This window comes from Octopus bimaculoides, chromosome 10 (assembly GCF_046866305.1).
Source record: "Octopus bimaculoides isolate indiv1 chromosome 10, ASM4686630v1, whole genome shotgun sequence".
NCBI classification, from domain to species: domain Eukaryota; kingdom Metazoa; phylum Mollusca; class Cephalopoda; order Octopoda; family Octopodidae; genus Octopus; species Octopus bimaculoides.
In genome coordinates, this window is record NC_142937.1 from 90,138,434 (window position 1) to 90,155,658 (window position 17,225).

Consider the following 17,225-nt stretch of genomic DNA (forward strand, 5'->3'; position numbering starts at 1 on the left):
TACATACATATATATATATATGTATATATATATATATATCGGAATTTTCCCCCTCTATCTGACGAAGAACCATGCACGAAACGTCGCACCCGTTCTATTTTTACATCTTAAACTTTCTCTGAGCGTCAGTCTAACGCATTCACTGTGTACCTCTTTTTGACTTTTGTCGCTTTTCCAATTCTTTAAAAATTTGCACACGCGCGCGCGTGCGCGTCTGTGTGTGTGTGTGTGTGTCCTTAATAGTTTTTCCAGTCATTCGAATAATGTCTTTTACCACTTAAAGGTTACCAAAATTACTACTTAAACCAGCAAAAAAACCTGCCCCTAAGAAGCAAAAACAATAGTAAAAAAGAATAGCTGCCAAATCTCCCTCTAATTATGCACAGCTGTATGTAGTTTGCAAGTGTTAATTGAACATCTTTTTCGCTATCTTTTAAAATTCATAAGTGGTAATTAAGCAATAGCCTACAATTTTATAATTTTAAACAAACGAAAAGTATGAAAAATTCTTGATTTTGTAATTTGATTATTTGACTATTAGTGCATAAAGTAAACAAGCAACCACTCAAAACCTTTCTGTGACAATGTAATTCGAAATGGCCAGGCCTATCCTGGATACATTATGTCTATATGAAAGACAGGATGGGCACGGCCGGAACACGTTAATTGATAGATTTGTTTGATTAAGAGTGACTACGGGCTGGCTGTGAAAAGCAAGGACAAATTAAATGATATAGTCTTAAATATATTGTGTGAATAAAAGACGAGATGGTTATCTTTTGGTACATCTGTCATTATAGAGATGAATGATTATGGCTAACCTAGGGCTAAACAACATCAATAACTAGAACCGGTGAAAATAGATGATTCTGCACACTGGGGGAAAAACTACAAAAAAAAAACACTCAGAAATCACCTCTCCTCGCAAAGCACGAACTTTTCTAGATATTATGAATGTTATTAGTTATAAACTGGTACTACTAAAGCAGCACGGTCCCGAACGCGCAGTCGCGCGTCCGCGCTAGCTAGTCGTGAGTGGTCGACCCTAACCCTATCCCTAACCCGCGTGTGCAAATGAATACGTGTTTAGGGTTAGGATCGACCACTCACGACTAGCTAGCGCGTTCGGGACCGTGCTGCTTTAGTAGTACCTTATAAACTATTGGTATGTACATGTATATTCATGGTGATTGACAATCTGCGGCCGCAATGCTTCACTTCAGTCGCAGTACTGGACGATGTCACTGGCGGCAAAACACGAAAAATATTGGAAACACAACGGTAAACACAGCATTCACATTTTAATTGCGTACCAAATAACAACACAAACCCAAAGGCCAAATAAAGGCAGCATGTAACCTTGCAACCAAACACTGACTAAAGGTAATATTACAGTTAGAGACCAGCAGACCTTCGAAACACGACTGTCTGGGAGTTAAAACTTAGTTGACAGTAAAAATATACACGCATATGATGCAAATGGAACTATAATTGATGAAACAACAAAGCCAAAAGCGAGAACTTAGTAGATATGTCTGGACTTAAACTGCAGGTTGTTACATATCTACTATTACTACTACAACTACTACTTCTTAATGATGCGTCACAGTTGCATTCCAACTCTGGTAAACTTCTCAGGGCTATTGTCTCACTCTCGTCACTCCTACACTCGCCCACTCACTATAACCTCACTTCTATCCTCTCACGCGCTCTTTCCCTCTGAATACGCCCGCGCACATGCTCATACACACGCACACACATGTATGTATGTATGTACACACAATACCTTTCGTCCTCTCTTCGTCTTTACCCACCTTCTCACTTCTCCTCATCACTGATAATTCTTTTTGACAAACCATCTTCATCCTTGTTTTTCTTTTAATCGTCTCTCTTTTCCCTCTCTCCATACTTTTCTTCCTATATCTGTTTTTAGTCGCTTGCCCGTCATTATTTTTAATTGTCTATCTCTACCTCATACCCCAACTTTCTCTTTTCTCAAAGCTTTTTTGATTTGCTTCCTCTATTACAATTTTCTTTCTCTCTCACTATTTTCTCTCCCCACTCTTTCTGTCTCCCTCTCTCTCAATTTTTTACCTCTCTTTCTTTCCCTCTCTGCTTCTGTCTCAACTTCTTTCTCTTGTTTATCCCCCCCCCCCCATTAACTATTACACTGTCAATATAGACAATTGTTAGATTTAGTCATCTCCCTTTACGTAATTTCTATATTTTACTCTGTATCTCTTCCTTGTCCTCTTTCATTCAAACATTCACTGTTGTTTCTTTCTTTCTCTCTCTCTCTCCCGCTATATATACATAAACCAATCACTCTATCAAACGTTTCTTCGTCATACGCTTTTTCTTTCATTCTCTCATTACTTCATCAACTGCTACTTCCGTGCGGGATACACCACAACTTCTAGGCATGAATAAGTGAAACAGTTTATACAAAAAAAGAAAAAGAAAAAAAAGATAATTTACATTATATATTGTCGACCTCCCGCTGCGGAAGCACGGGTGACCAAAATTTATGACAACAGAGATTAGTCATTTATCAAAAATTTCACTGCTGAACTATAGAACTCGGTACCACCTTGCCGAGAGAATTTTGTTTCTCGCAATTATTACAAACAAAGAAGCTAAACTAGATTGTTTAATCAGTGGTAGTACACGGGATGTGAAAACATTACGAAGAAATATTTAAGTACTATGAAAGTATACTTGCACACGTAAGTTGTTTTCCTCTTAATCTTATCAATTAAATCGGTAGACATTAAGTTTTTTTTATACTAAAAAAAAAAAACAACTGCAGGTTATTTTTGAGAAGCGTTGTGTACTTTTTCTGTTTATTCTTAATCTTCGTGTTTTTGCACGATTGAAAAAAAAGTTTCGGAAAGCTAACATTTTAAAATTCTTCGGGAAGCGACACTGTGATAGTTTCTATATTTAACCGTGCGTGTATATTCCTATTTTTGCTCCTGTTCTCTTCTACTTATCTACTAGAAACGTTTACTTTGGAATTTACTTCTATTGAGAAAAATAAAATCGTGTGCATCAAGGTATATTTGTAGAAAATTTCACGAAAAAATATTAATTTTCCTGGAAGTTAAGAATTTAAGTGGACTCTGTTGGAATTTCCGAAAATTGTCCCCCACCCCCATTCCAAAACACTTTCACCAGAAATTTTTGTATATTCGGATTCTACATAGTAAATACTATATGCATAGCAAATTTCATTAAAAAATATTCATTTTTCTGAAAGTTATGACCTCCCAAAGTCTGGGGGGTAAAACCCTGTAGTTATGCCCAAATATATTTTACACACCTGTCGTATACGTCGGTTTTGTTTTTTTAACTTTAAAGGTGGATAATATATATATATATATAAGTATAATATTTTGCTCAACTTCCGAACCTCTGAATTATCAATATTTTCATTAATTTTCTAATTTACAAGGCGAAGTATTTTCCCTTACTTTAATCTCGGCTCTTGTTCAAGTTTGGTGTCCCAAACCAAAATATTTACCTCAAAATCATCATCTGGTGGTTTGCATCTCGTAATTTTATCTCCACCTATCTTATCCTTTATTCTTTCGCTTGATCTCTTATTCCTAATATAGCCACCTCAGGCGCGCGTGTGTATATGTTTTCTTTGAATCGCCATTTGAAGGGGGTATAAACGAGATTATGTGACATTCGTGCCTTTCTCGCTGTTTCTTCGTAGAGTAGTGGTTGAGACAGTTGCCTAGTCGACAAGCAAAAGATCAGCGGTTCGATTTTCGTGAGAGCACAAGTTTTGATTTTCCTAAAATTTAATATTCATGATTTCTAGCTATAGCACAAGTGTCACACATTTTGGAAGAATAGTGTGGATTCTGTATGTGACATAAGTACGTAGTTGCTTTGGAGTCGTACACTACTGTCTACCATTCTCCGTACTTTTACTACTACTACTACTGCTGCTGCTGCTGCTACTACTACTACTACTGATAATAACAATTCTTTCTTTAATTGCCTTATGTGAAAAGACGGAAAACGTTACAACAATTTGTTTACAATGCTATACGAATGAAAGGGATTTAGTTTTGGCCCTTAATACGTTTTGAATTCAAATTCCTCCTAACTCAATTTTGCCTTTCATCTTTCCGGAGGTCGATAAAAATAAGGTATCAGTCAAGTACTATGGTGAATTTATTATTCTTGTAAAGAATCCTAAAGGTGAATGGAATTATAAAAGCAGACGCTTGGTGCAGTATTTATATCGAGTACCGAAGAAGTTTTCTTTCTACAAGCCGAGTTTTCGTTTCGGTTTCGATCCCCAACAAAAGTATTTCACTTACGTCTGTAATTCAATCGAGGAATTCAACACAAATTCCTTTTCCAAAATCAATAAGACTGGTATTTTCTCGTCTCAAAACATTAATTAACGAAATTAACAACAGTGGGAATTGAACAGAGTAAGACCAACAAAATACTCTAATTGCTTTTACTCTAGTATCCTCCGTTTCTAATTAGCTCTCAACGACGGATAAACTGATCTGCGGTATTTAGTTACACAGATTCTGATTTTGAATCCTGCCAAAGTCGACTTCACTTTTCGTCCCTATTGGCTAAGTGAAATAATTACTGGGTTCCATATAAAATCGACTGTTCCTTTCCTCAGTTTGTGGCCGTGTGCCAATCTTGGAAACTATTACTATTATTATTCGAGCGTTATCAAATTAGGCATTCGTTACACCAGAAACTTTTTTTATTCGTGTTAGGTTTTCTTTAATTTCTCAAATGGACTTTCTGCAAAAAGTTTATCAAAATACCATTATTAATTGGTACTATACTTTGGGTTCACTTATGTCATAGACATGGAAATTTTGTATCTTAATTCCGTATGTGGCATTGTTTAGCATTAGTTAAGTAGACAACGCAGGTTAAAAATTTTTTCCTCTTCAGGAAAATGAAGTGTCGCCTATCGCAAATTGTCGAATTGAGACGGATAAATGAAAAGGTTAAATTAGATTCAAAATAAAACATCTAAACGTAAATATCGGTACAAGACCACAAATTTTGAAGTTAACGATTATTTATTCCATTCAGATTGGAAGAAGGAAGGAAATGTAAAGTCGATCTCGGTGTACTTTAAACTCAGAACGTGGATAGATGAGAATGAATGTTATTAATCTTTGGCATTTATTCTATCGTCCACCCACCCCACCGACAGTGATTTTTAACTGTGGGACTGGGTCATTTCCAAGGGGAGGGAAGAGTACAACCAGCTGAATTCTCCATATAAAAGTAGAATACTAGATGCGAGGAAGAAATGGTGGGCTGTTTTGGTAAAATAATTTTAAAAAATAAATATGTGCTACGCGAAAGGAATTCCAAAATTCAAAAGGTAGAAATGTGAAAGACAGACTGATGACCGAAAATGTTTCAGCCTTGACCATCCAGCCTTATTTTTAGGCATAATATATCGAGGAATATATTATTCTGTGTTTTTGGTTGCTATTTATTGCTAGTGGTTCACTTAACGTAGAAGTTTTTTTTCTTTTGCTCTACTTCTTTACATTATTTATACTTATTGAGTCCAGAGGTGTGGTGTATTTAGAGAGAAGTAAATAGTCTTTCTCATTCTACAGTTTCAGCTATTGCATTGCTTTTTCTTTCTTTTTTCTTAAACGCAAATTTGCAATTATGTGAAGAATTCAATGATAAGACTCGACAGACGGTAGCATGAATTATTTTCCGTCTACTGACGTGGCATTTTGAGAATTTCTTTGATAGAAGCAGGCAAAGCAATAGACATTCTTTAATCTTTACCCTGCCTATCATAAACAGATGCTACACGAATCAATGAAGGAGTTAATATAGTCGGGCGTAGAAGTAGTAGTCAAATCTATAGATGGAAAAAAAATATCCTGAAAACGGGAAGGACACATGGTAGTTCGCGATACCATTAAAAATCAAGATCAATCTTGATTGAAACGTCTTTGAGCATAGCCTGCTCAATCTGAGATGATCTGGGACTAAACAATAAATGCTTTTATTTCATTATGATTGCTTTTTTTTCTTGTATATATTGGCGTCTATTTATAGATAACTATGTATGAAAGTAAATTATTTATCCATTTCCTAATAGCACTTTGTTGTTGTTTATTCTCCAGATCAGGCCGAAAGATCGCCATCAGGCCTTAGTTGAGCAGATCTATGATCAAAGGCACTTCAGCTGTGGCCATCCCGTCTATTTCTACTAGAACTACGTTGATCAATATATTCTTTCATTTTAAGACGCTAAGTTGTGGTTTGAGAGAGTTTGGCTATTATTTCTAGCATATTGAGTGACCGTGTAGACGCTCGGTTTCTTACATTTATGCTTGCATCTATTTCTATTTTGGTAACTCTCTCATAGATTTTATAGATTCCATATTTTAATTGATTTCTGACTTGTTTCTGCCTCCTCACTAGATACGTGTATATGTACGCGCGCGCGCGTATACAAACTGATAAAAGAAAACACGTGCGCGACACGCACGCCAGACACGAAAACTCACGTCATCATAATAGTCATTAGATAATATTCTTTTATTCGTTTCAGTCATTTCACTGCGGCCATGCTGGAGCATCGCAACAAAAACTCAGATGGATCCCCAAGGGTATATGGGCCCCGGGTTGAGAAACACTAGTTTAAACTGACACAAATTTCACACACCACATCTAAGTTGAAAGGATCACAGAGTATGAAATTCAACTCAAACAGTGGCCAAATATTTAGTTTAAATAAATGCATGTGTGTATGCATATTCTTTTGCTCTTTTACTTGTTTCAGTTATTTGACTATGGCCATGCTGGAGTACCACCTTTAGTCGAAGAAATCAACCCCAGGAATTATTCTTTGTAAATCTAGTACTTATTCTAATGGTCTCCTTTTGCCGAACCACTAAGTTACGGGTACGTAAACACACCAACACCAGTTGTCAAGTGATGGTGGTGGGACAAACACAGACAGACACACACACACACACACACACACATATATATAGATATATGACGGGCTTCTTTCAGTTTCCGTCTACCAAATCCACTCACAAGGTTTTGGTCAGCTCGAGGCTATAGTAGAAGACACTTGCCCAAGGTGCCACGCTGTGGGACTGAACCGGAACCATGTGGTTGGTAAGCGAGGAGAATTGGAAATTCTTTCGTTTTGTGATCACAAAATAAAGTGTTAAAATATCGTATGGAAAAAGGATTTTTGAGAATCATAATCTCTGTATTTTAAAATGTGAATTTGAAAGATTATGTGCATATAGTATGCAGATGTTCACTGAAAGTATTATTCCTTGGCCATGTTGCTGATACAAAAATAACTGCTGTCAGACCTTTAAAAACAAGAAAACAAAATAAAACTCACATCACCCTCCAAAAATACTGTTCTTATCAGGAAAAGCAGAAACAACACAGCTTTCAATTTTTTTTTTTTTTTTTTGTAAAAATTCCCATCTCTGTGCTTTTGTAAGAAGATTAAATAAGCTGTTATTAAAAGATAATTGTTTTCAAACATTTGACTAATTTGTTACAGTGAATAGAGCTGTCAGTTTTGTCTGTGCACTTTAAATCATCTAACTTCATTTACATCAGAAATGAATGAACTGGAAATATTGGGTGAAGATTAGCATGAACTGACCAGTTCTGAGAAAGTAGAGGCTTCTAGTTGTGGTAGGAAAGGCAGAGAGAAGAAACAGTATATTTCCGGGTCAGAAGTTAGTGTTTGAGTGATCTCATGTTAATTTAGTAGGGTTTTTTTTTTTTTTTTTTTAGTGTAGTCTAGAATGCCTGTATGTGCAATAGTATACTATCCCAGAGGAGGGAGCACTATTCCATTATGAAGTACTTCTGAGTTTTATATGTTGTTTAGTAGTTGTTGGGAATGTTATACTATTTTCTAGCTCTGAAGAGAAAGGCCTGTCTTTGTATGCAGTCTTTGCTATGTTAAGAACATGCATTTGCCAAGTGAGGTTCTCAGTGATAGTAAAGCATAGATTTGAAACTATTGTGAGGGTTCTAGTTACATGATATTCATATTTAGGGAAGGTGAAGTGTTATGTTTCCTTTATAAGTATAGCAATTGTATCACTTTGTGGTTGAGAGAGACAAGATTGGTATTCCTACTGGAAAATGCTTCTATGGGCTCTGTTCACAGTCAGTCTAGGTTTGGCACAAGGTGTCTAGGTTGCAAGTGGATGACACTTGGATGTGGAAAATTACAGAGGAATGTAGAGTTGGAAATTTGATGCAGTAGTGAGCATTGTTGAAGGAGATAGCAAATAGGTTATTAGTGTATAAGAAGAGTATAGAGAACAAATGCTGAACTGTGGGGATACTAGAGTTGATAATGTGGCTCAGATAGAACTCTAAAAGCATAAGTTGTGATAATTTGATCTGAAAGGATTTGCATTGACAGTATTTTACAGTACAGAATACTTCATATCTCTGATCTTCTTCTTGCAGAACCTTAGAAAATCTCTTACTTTGTATGTTGAATATTGAGCTTATTTGTAATGTATACCTGATATCAATTTCAATTTCTACCTGTCTGATAGTGCTTTTGCTTACTTTGTCACCAATCTTTCCAGTCTTGTCTCTACTTTTCTGGCTCTATTTAAGGTTCCACTCATTCTATCACCATATTACTTTCTGTTTTACCTTGCTTTTCCTACAGCACCCATTTACTCATCTCTGCAATCTGGCCAGATCTACCTTTTATTATGCTAGCACTGATGGTGACAGCCTTGAAGATTTGTATCTGACCAGAGGAAAGGGGTTTCCAGTGGTGGGTGAGTTGTTTTCCTATCATTTGATGATAGTTGATTCTCACAGTTGGTCAACCCACGATTGTGTGTCATACAAATATAAGTGTTAGTGCTATGTACACATTTAGGGCTTTTCATTGTATTTGTAACTATCATGATTTTAGCATAGTTTTATTAGCCTTTTGCTCTTCCTGTTGTGAACCACTTTACAATATAGATTAGATACATCTTATTGTGCTTCAAGCCCTGGAGACGTTGTCAAGTCAACCTAAAGTATTTTCTCTACACTATTAGTTTTATTTGTTTTCATTCAGAGTTACTATTCTCTTATTGTACAGTCTTCATTTACTCCATCTAGAATTTCATTCAGTCATTGTTCTCCTGGTTAGATAGGGAGAATGCTATAAAAGAGAGGCTGAACATGTTTGTAGGCAAAAATAGATACTAATAAATATGATGATGATGAGGAGGAGGAGGATAATTGTTTTTAATTTAGGAACAAGGCCAGTAGTTTTGAGGAGATGGGATAGTTGATACCATTATACTCTAGTACTTGACTGATACTTTGTTTTATCAATCCTAAAAGGATGAAAAGCAAATTTTTATCTTGGCAGGATTTGAGTTCAGCATATGACCTTGCAAGTTGGGCCCAGTTAGAATTTTGTTTAAGTCAAGTAGCCCACCCCATTCAAAAGGTCCCTGAATAAGGGTTGTTTAAGGATGTTGAATGAAACACTTATGTTTCCAGAGATGAATTATTCAAACCCCATAGAATTCCTCTCAACACATGGCTATGATGCTCCCCCACTACTTCTGCTCGTGATCAGAGATGCACATATCGTCAGCCACCAAGGGACATGCTCAACTGGTTAAAGTCAAATAACAGACAAGCAAATCTGTGGTATTGAACAGAATATGTACTGTAGCTCGTAATCCCTACTAGAAGGATTATAAAGATATGACAAAACAAAATCTGTCAAGAGTGAGTCACTCACAGCTGATTTAAAGTTATATTTGTTTTATTAGTCAGCTGGTGGTGGTGTTTACATCCGAATGTGTTCTCAGTCACCGGTCAACCACGTCCATAACCCAGTTTCAAAGATTTCATTTCATTCATTTAGGCAGGACAAATGTTTCTTCACTTAACTAGATCTGTTTTCTAGACAACTGTCAGTGGACTTGTTGCTTTTTTCTTTCTCAGATTGGTACTTATAATCTCTCTCTCTCTCTTTTTCTGTATATATGTACATACATAGACACACACACACAAATAAACAAACAAGCATATACACACACACACATGCATAACACGTATACTAAAGCTTTCTTACTATTTTCTATTACTATTGCATTCCTCGTGTTCTCTTAGCACAACAAAGTACATGTATGAGTGTTTGTCATCATTGTTTTATATGCATATTTTAGCAATATATTCTGAAAATTATTAGAATAAACAAGCTACTCTGGATTTTTGTGAACAAACATGGAAGATGATGCCCTAACTTTATGTGCCATATTTTGACTTCCATTTCTCTTTTTGCTATACTGACACCAACAACACTTTAAATTTAACAGGAAAGGAAAAGGTTCACTGTACTTGTAACTCTAGCCTCTAACTACGACGATTCAACTTTTTGAATGAGGTTGGGAAGAACATATCTGTGGCCAAGAGAAAGAAATATTTTCAGTGATTAGATGTCAAGATGGCCAAGTTCATCCTGTGAGTCTAGAACAGCATCAATGACAAACTATGATGGGTTGATGTGGTCCATTGGCAAAACAACTCAAGATGGCTGAATCCAAACATGTGATACACGAGAATATCACATCCAAGGGCTACATGATGAGGGGAGGGTATTTCATGTTAGGCAAGACATAGGAGAGCTGTGTGATTATGGGACCCACTATATGATGTGGCCTCTAATTTTCAAAGCCAAGGCCTCATTGGGGGCTGTTGTCATGGATGTGGTTGGTATTATGGATGGAAGCCACCAGATCCTGGTATGAAGTTTCTTCCATGACAACATCAGGACCATCACTGGGGCTGACAATGGCTTTGTTGAATGATCTGTTTCTTTGATGTATCTAGTTGAAAACGTGAAGAATTTTTCTGGGAATATGTTTTTTTTCAGTTTATTATTTCAGTTTTTCCTTGTTTTGTTCTCAGTTGCCTTGTATATCTTGTATATGTGTATTGTAATAGCAGCCATATGTACTCTAGTTTTAAAATACTGTATCTGTGCTTGTTCTGTGAGTTAACTAAAAAGTTGTGTACCAGGAAGGACATTTGGCTGTAATACACTGCCTCAAAAAGGAACCTTGCTAAGTACAATTAAAAATAGGGTCTACGAAGCTAACCCCAGCATTAGCAGGGAAAATGGTCTTAAAGTCTTTGTAACAGTAATTCAGTGTAGGTATGGCTGTGTGGTTAGGAAGTTCTGTTCCCAACCACTGCATGGCACCTTTGGCAAGTGTCTTCTATAGCCCTGGGCAAACCAAAGTGAGTGGATTTAGTAGAAACTAGCTCATTACGTATATGTGAGTACTTTCATATTTCCCATGTATATTTGCTTGCTGTTTGTAAACAATGGCTTCACTAATGGTGTCATTTACTTTTAATCCACTGCAAAAGCATGTCTGGGTTTCTTGACATTTTGCACAATCTTTGTAAAGAAAAAGACTTGTTCATACAGAGTCAATTATTTTCAGTTCTCCTTGTAAACATGTCCATGTTTATTGTTTTACAAACTGGATAAATATTACCACACTTGGAAATAAGTTGAGGCTGATGACAGGAAGAGTATTTAACCAGAGACAGTTCTGCCTGAACATACTCTTGTCGACCCATGCAAGCATCCTATTAAAACTAAAATGATGATATGTGTGCGTGCATCTTCGCACGTTCACATGCACATTGGGTTAAACATTCTGAAACACAGTAATCAGAATATTATAGGGTAAACATCAATATTTATGTAATTATACAGGTATAATCGTACAAGATTTTATTCTTTTGGTAAATATTTTGTACCTCAGTATGGAATAATTTTTTTCCACAATTTTTTGTGGGTGCATTCAACATGTCTGACCGCCAAACCCACTGCAAGCCACTTTTTTTTCTGGAAAAGAAAGGTAGGAGGGGTGGTGGGGACCTTGAAGTTTCCCAAGTAAGTTTTGTTTTGCAGGTCTTTTTTTCTTTTCTAGGTTATTTTGCATGCTTTCAACGAATGTGATATCAAAATTACGTGTGAATGACTCCTTTTTCTAGAAAAAGAAAGATTTGGCTGCTATTTCTAGAATGCCCTGCTACCATGTAACAGCTATTTGCATTCACACTGAAATATTTACCAACTTTTTTCCTTAACTGATACTTTATCAATCCCAGAAACCCAGAATGATGAGTTTTAGATGACCTTATTAGAGTTTGAACCCAAAGTGTAAAAGCCAGAAAAATAACACAAAGCATTATGTTTGACACTACAATGTTGCTGCCAATTCAAATAATACTGATTTCCAATATAGGTACAAGACGAGAAATTAAGTGGAAGGGAAATGCTTGATTATATTACGCTAGGTACTTTATTTTATTGACCCAGTGAGAATGAAAGCAAAGTTGATGGCAACAAGATTTGAACTCAAAATTTAATGAGTTGTAACTAAAAATTGCTTTGAATTTTGTATGAGACTTAAAATTCTGTCCATTTGTATAATATGCAATTGTGTATGTAATTGTATTTACCAAAAAAAAAAAATTAACCAAACATTTTATGTACATGCATGTAACTTGTGTTTTTTTTTTTTATTTCTTCTAGCTTGAAGATGCCCCCTTTTCATTGAGGACACAAATTGACATGCAGAATACCATAGCAGAGCATTGTTATAATCATCAACTTTGGAGATTGCCTTATCTACCAGAACTGGGAACTAAAAGTTCTTTCCAGAGACGAAAACATTCCTACATAATTCTTTAAACTAACATGACCAGAATGGTTATTATTCTGTTTAAATTATAATTAAACTATTTAAGTTCTAATTATGACAATGCAAATATTTAAAGAAGCTTAAGCAATTCCTACTACTTTCAAGGGAAAATACTATAAGAGAATAAAAATGGAGAAAAGTGACTTAAATGAGAATTTTACATACCAAGATGATATCATTCGTCGCACACGGAAAGCAATCCGTGATTTGCACACACTTCGTAATGAACACCTCAGCATCATCAATAATATCAAAATGAATTTCAAAAGCAATGTAGTTGATACAAATGATATAACAGTAGAAAAACTTGATGTTTTGAAACATTCCCAAGAAGCAATAGACTTGGCTTTGGAAGAAGCAGAAATAACAATGCTTTTGACAAAACATTTGCAGTATCTAGAAGGAGAGAACTTGAAACTGCGTACTGAGGTGTCACTTCTGAGGAAAGAGAATGATTGGTTAAGAAGTGAATTGTTAGATGCTCAAACCAAATTGCAAAACTGTCAAGAATCTCTTGTAGTTGCTGAGGAGAAATTAAAGCACTTTGAGTTCATGAAAGAGTTAAATTATGATGAGAATGAGGAAAAAACTGATAATGGTAGTGAGGGCAAATGCCGCCCTTCATCTTTTGATATGAGTTTCTTGGATGACATTATAGAAGACACAGAAAGTCCTGGCTATGAAATTCCTGCTCGATTCCGATCGTTGTATGACTTAATAACACAGTATGTTATGCAAGGTCGACATCAGGTAGCATTAACTTTATGTAAGCAAACAATACAGAATTTAGAAAAAACTAGTCGGTTTAACCCTGAAGAAGCTATAGTCCTACATATGCAGGCTCGCATCTATAAAGATATGGGCAACATGCAAGAGGCTGTCAGAGTGTTAAAGGCTGCTCTTTTAATAAGAGAAAACACTTTAGGTTATGAACATCCTAGTGTGGCAGCAGTTCTAAATAACCTTGCTGTGATGTATGGAAAAAGTGGTAATTTCAAAGATGCTGAAAAAATGTGTAAGAGAGCTCTGGAAATAAAAGAGAAAATCAATGGTACTTATCATCCTTCAGTTGCAAAGTTATTCAATAATCTGGCACTTCTCTGTCAAAATCAAAACAAATATGAACAAGCAGAGTACTATTACAATCAGTCTTTGGAAATATATAAATCTATGTTTGGAAATGATCATATGTCGGTAATGAAAAGTAAAAATAACCATGCTTCTTTATATCTTCGGCAAGGAAAGTATCGGCAAGCTCAGGATATCTACAGAGAGGTTCTTATACAGTTTTGTGAAAAGAAATACGGTAGCATCGATGATGACAGTGGGCATACTTTAACTCCTCAGGAACAAGAAAATGGTGGCTTGTTAATCTATTATATAAAAAAAATATGCGAACGGAGTAAAATGGGTTTGAACGTTTTTAAGAATCCTGCATTAATCACAACTTTGGTGAACATGGGTATACTTCATAGACTTATTGGTAAAAACAAAGAAGCTTCTCTCTTTGAAGAGAGTGTCTTTAGAATGAAAAAGACTAACAGTCGCTATAAATTAGTAACAGTTCCTGAAGAAAATTGATTTACACTGTATACATACATACATGCATACTGTTCTACACTGCTACAACTCAGTTTATCACATCACAATAAATTATTGTGCAATTAAGGTGCTGCACTCATAATGAATGCCTATACACACTGTTCAAGTCATACAACATAAATTCTACTGCATCATTTATGGATCACATGCACTTTAATCTTTGTACTTCAAACTCAAAAAGAAAGTACAAGACTCTTCATGTTTGATATATAATAGTAGTCAAGCAGGCACGTTACTCTGCACACTCTACTGGGAATAAATTTCACTTTGCGTGTAAGCTGCATTGATGTTTACTCAGAGTGGAATTAAGGTACTGCTTACATTTTTTTTTTCACCTGACACTCTACTTTGCTTGGTGTCTACCACTTCCACTGTTTAAGATAAAGGGCATTGAAATTTAAGACTCCAACTCCACCAATTTATAAACTTCCATACCCGTCCAAACCTGAAAGTCAAAAATAAAATACAGAACTCGAAAGTAACACTAAAATCTAAAATATCAAACCTGATTTGTTATAAATTATCACAATGGTAAACATAATGAATACTTCTGAATGAATTAGGAATTCTAAAATTTTAAAACATTTCCTGTGATCTTTTTACACATTGTTTGTTTACTACTGTTATGATTGCTTTCATGCACTTAATTTATTTCAGGCTAACTTCAGAAATATTTAACATTTTCAACTCCATTACTGACAGCAGCTTAATATATATGCATTTTGGTATTTTGGTATACAGACAGGGGAAAGTGCTCAGAACATGTACACTATTTGTTTGAAACTGGTAATTTAATTCTTGTTTTTGCCAGGTGCAATTCTTCAGTTGACAAAAAGAGGAAACATTGACTGTGGCAAGTGATGGAATAAATCATTGGATTTGAAAAAACATATATATATATATATATATATATATATATAGTTAAACTTTCATTGACTAAATTTAGATGGGCAGGGTATATTTGTTCAGATAACTGATCTGAACAAAATTACAAAACCTTGAAATACTGTTTTAATAATCTGAAATATGTACAATGTTATGTTCAGTTGTACTTTATTACATTTAGCCAAATCATTAATGCGCTGTCTACAGTAAAAACATGTAAATGATGCTATACATACATATATATATATATATATATATATATATGTATATATGGTATGAAATTAATGATATATATATATGGTATGAAATTAATGTGATATATATATATAAGTAAAGAATGGCTTCGCAATTATGAGTTTTCGGGTTCAGTTGCATTGTGTGGAATCCTTGGCAAGTGCCTTTACCATAGTCCTGCGTCACCTCAAGTTTTGTTAGTGAAATTGTGTAGACAGATGAACTGTACCAATAACTTCAAGTGCAACCTTCTCAAACTGTCATGCTGGTAGTACTTCAGAATTATGTTAAAGATACAAGTGTTTGTGAAATATTCAACCACTTTGCATGCTAATTCAGTAAGTTGGTTATTGAGTTGATTGAATTGCTGGATGTGCAATCAGTCATAATCAATAGGTTAGCTAAATTAGTTAACTATAACCATTGCATCATGTCTTTTTATTGGTAGAATAATGCTTCCAAAACATACCTGTTTCAACTCCAATTTTCACATCAAGACTTGTGTGTGTGTGTGTACACACATGCTTGTGTATTTATTGAATTTGTGGCATATTGAAGGTTCCCTCTGCTTGGTTTGGTGATGACCCCTTGTCTCCTTTTGTTACAACTCTGATATATATGAATAAATGTGTTTATATTATCAAAAGGATAAAACAGCAGGACTTAGAACCAAGAAAGGAAAAGAAAATGAGAAATGCTGCTTGAATAATGTGTGTAGTAAGAAGAAAAATATTTACAAACACATTTCTTTTATCTTTCATTGCAAATTTCCTATTAAATTCATATTTTATGGTATGGAGTACCTAGTCAAAACTCCAAAGTAATACCTTAATGAAGAAAAGATGTATGGAAATATATGCTGACTGAATAAAGATCTGATGGAACTAGGTATAAATAGTGAGGGAATTTTGCATGTCAGACATGAAATTTGAGTAGCTGTTGTGTTTGGACTTGAAAATGTTAACATTGTTATTCATTTTTCTTACTATTAAACAACGTTGGTGTAACAAATACAATTTATTTATTGAACAATGCATTGTTGTTATATCATATGAACTGAGGAAGGAAAAAACAAACTAATATGATCAAATATAAATCTCAATTATTTTTTACAAATAAAATTGTTGAATTATAGCTTTTATTGTATTAGTTTTTGTTTCTTGTAACATCTGCCAAATAGCAACTATTTACCTGATTTATATTACACTCTGTTTGTCTTTCTGAATGCCTGTCTTAACTTTTGCTAGTTGTTCACTTTCACTCTTATCAATATTAGTTCTTTTCTTTTGCTACTTCCATTCTCTCTCCCTCTGTTTCTTTTCTCTCTATACTGTCACTCTTTATTCCCTTTCTTTTTTCCTATTCTTTCCTTTGTCCCTGTTTAACTCTGTTCTCCCTCACTTAATCAGTCTTTATACTTTACCTCTTTCCTCTTTCACATTTTCAGCAGCTGCTACCTTCTAGTGTTTTAGACCTACTTGCAAAAATTTACAAAAACAAGAAATGGCCCTCACATGATTGGTTTTCTAATGAACAACTACAGTATTTTGTTAAATCCTAGATGATGATGATGAATGTTGATGATGATTTTTAAAAGCTTGCCATTATTTTAAATCTCTCTAAGGCAGTGAGCTGGCAGAATCATTGGCATGCTGGACAAAATGATCAAATTCTGCTGAGGTCAACTTTGCCTTTCATCCTTTCGGGGTTGATAAATTAAGTACC

General features: G+C 35.0%; 1 protein-coding gene across 3 annotated transcripts; it reads left to right on the forward strand.

Annotated features, from left to right (window-relative positions):
- The first annotated feature begins 1,090 nt into the window (after nucleotides 1-1,090).
- LOC106869410 (uncharacterized) lies at nucleotides 1,091-16,634 on the forward strand. 3 transcript variants are annotated; one of them, XM_014915136.3, is made up of 3 exons: nucleotides 1,091-2,726; nucleotides 8,708-8,822; nucleotides 12,611-16,634. In XM_014915136.3, exon 3 carries the CDS (start codon nucleotides 12,909-12,911, stop codon nucleotides 14,358-14,360), a length of 1,452 nt encoding a protein of 483 aa, XP_014770622.2. In that variant the 5' UTR covers nucleotides 1,091-2,726; nucleotides 8,708-8,822; nucleotides 12,611-12,908; the 3' UTR covers nucleotides 14,361-16,634. The 3 variants fall into 3 exon arrangements, with proteins under 3 accessions (XP_014770622.2, XP_014770621.2, XP_089215114.1); XM_014915135.3 differs by lacking the exon at nucleotides 8,708-8,822; XM_089358988.1 differs by lacking the exons at nucleotides 1,091-2,726; nucleotides 8,708-8,822 and adding an exon at nucleotides 6,922-6,939.
- The last annotated feature ends 591 nt before the right edge of the window (nucleotides 16,635-17,225 follow it).

What these genes read in the sequence shown, in the direction of transcription:
- LOC106869410 (XM_014915136.3), top strand. Translation starts at nt 12,909, where the DNA reads ATGGAGAAAAGTGACTTAAATGAGAATTTTACATACCAAGATGATATC.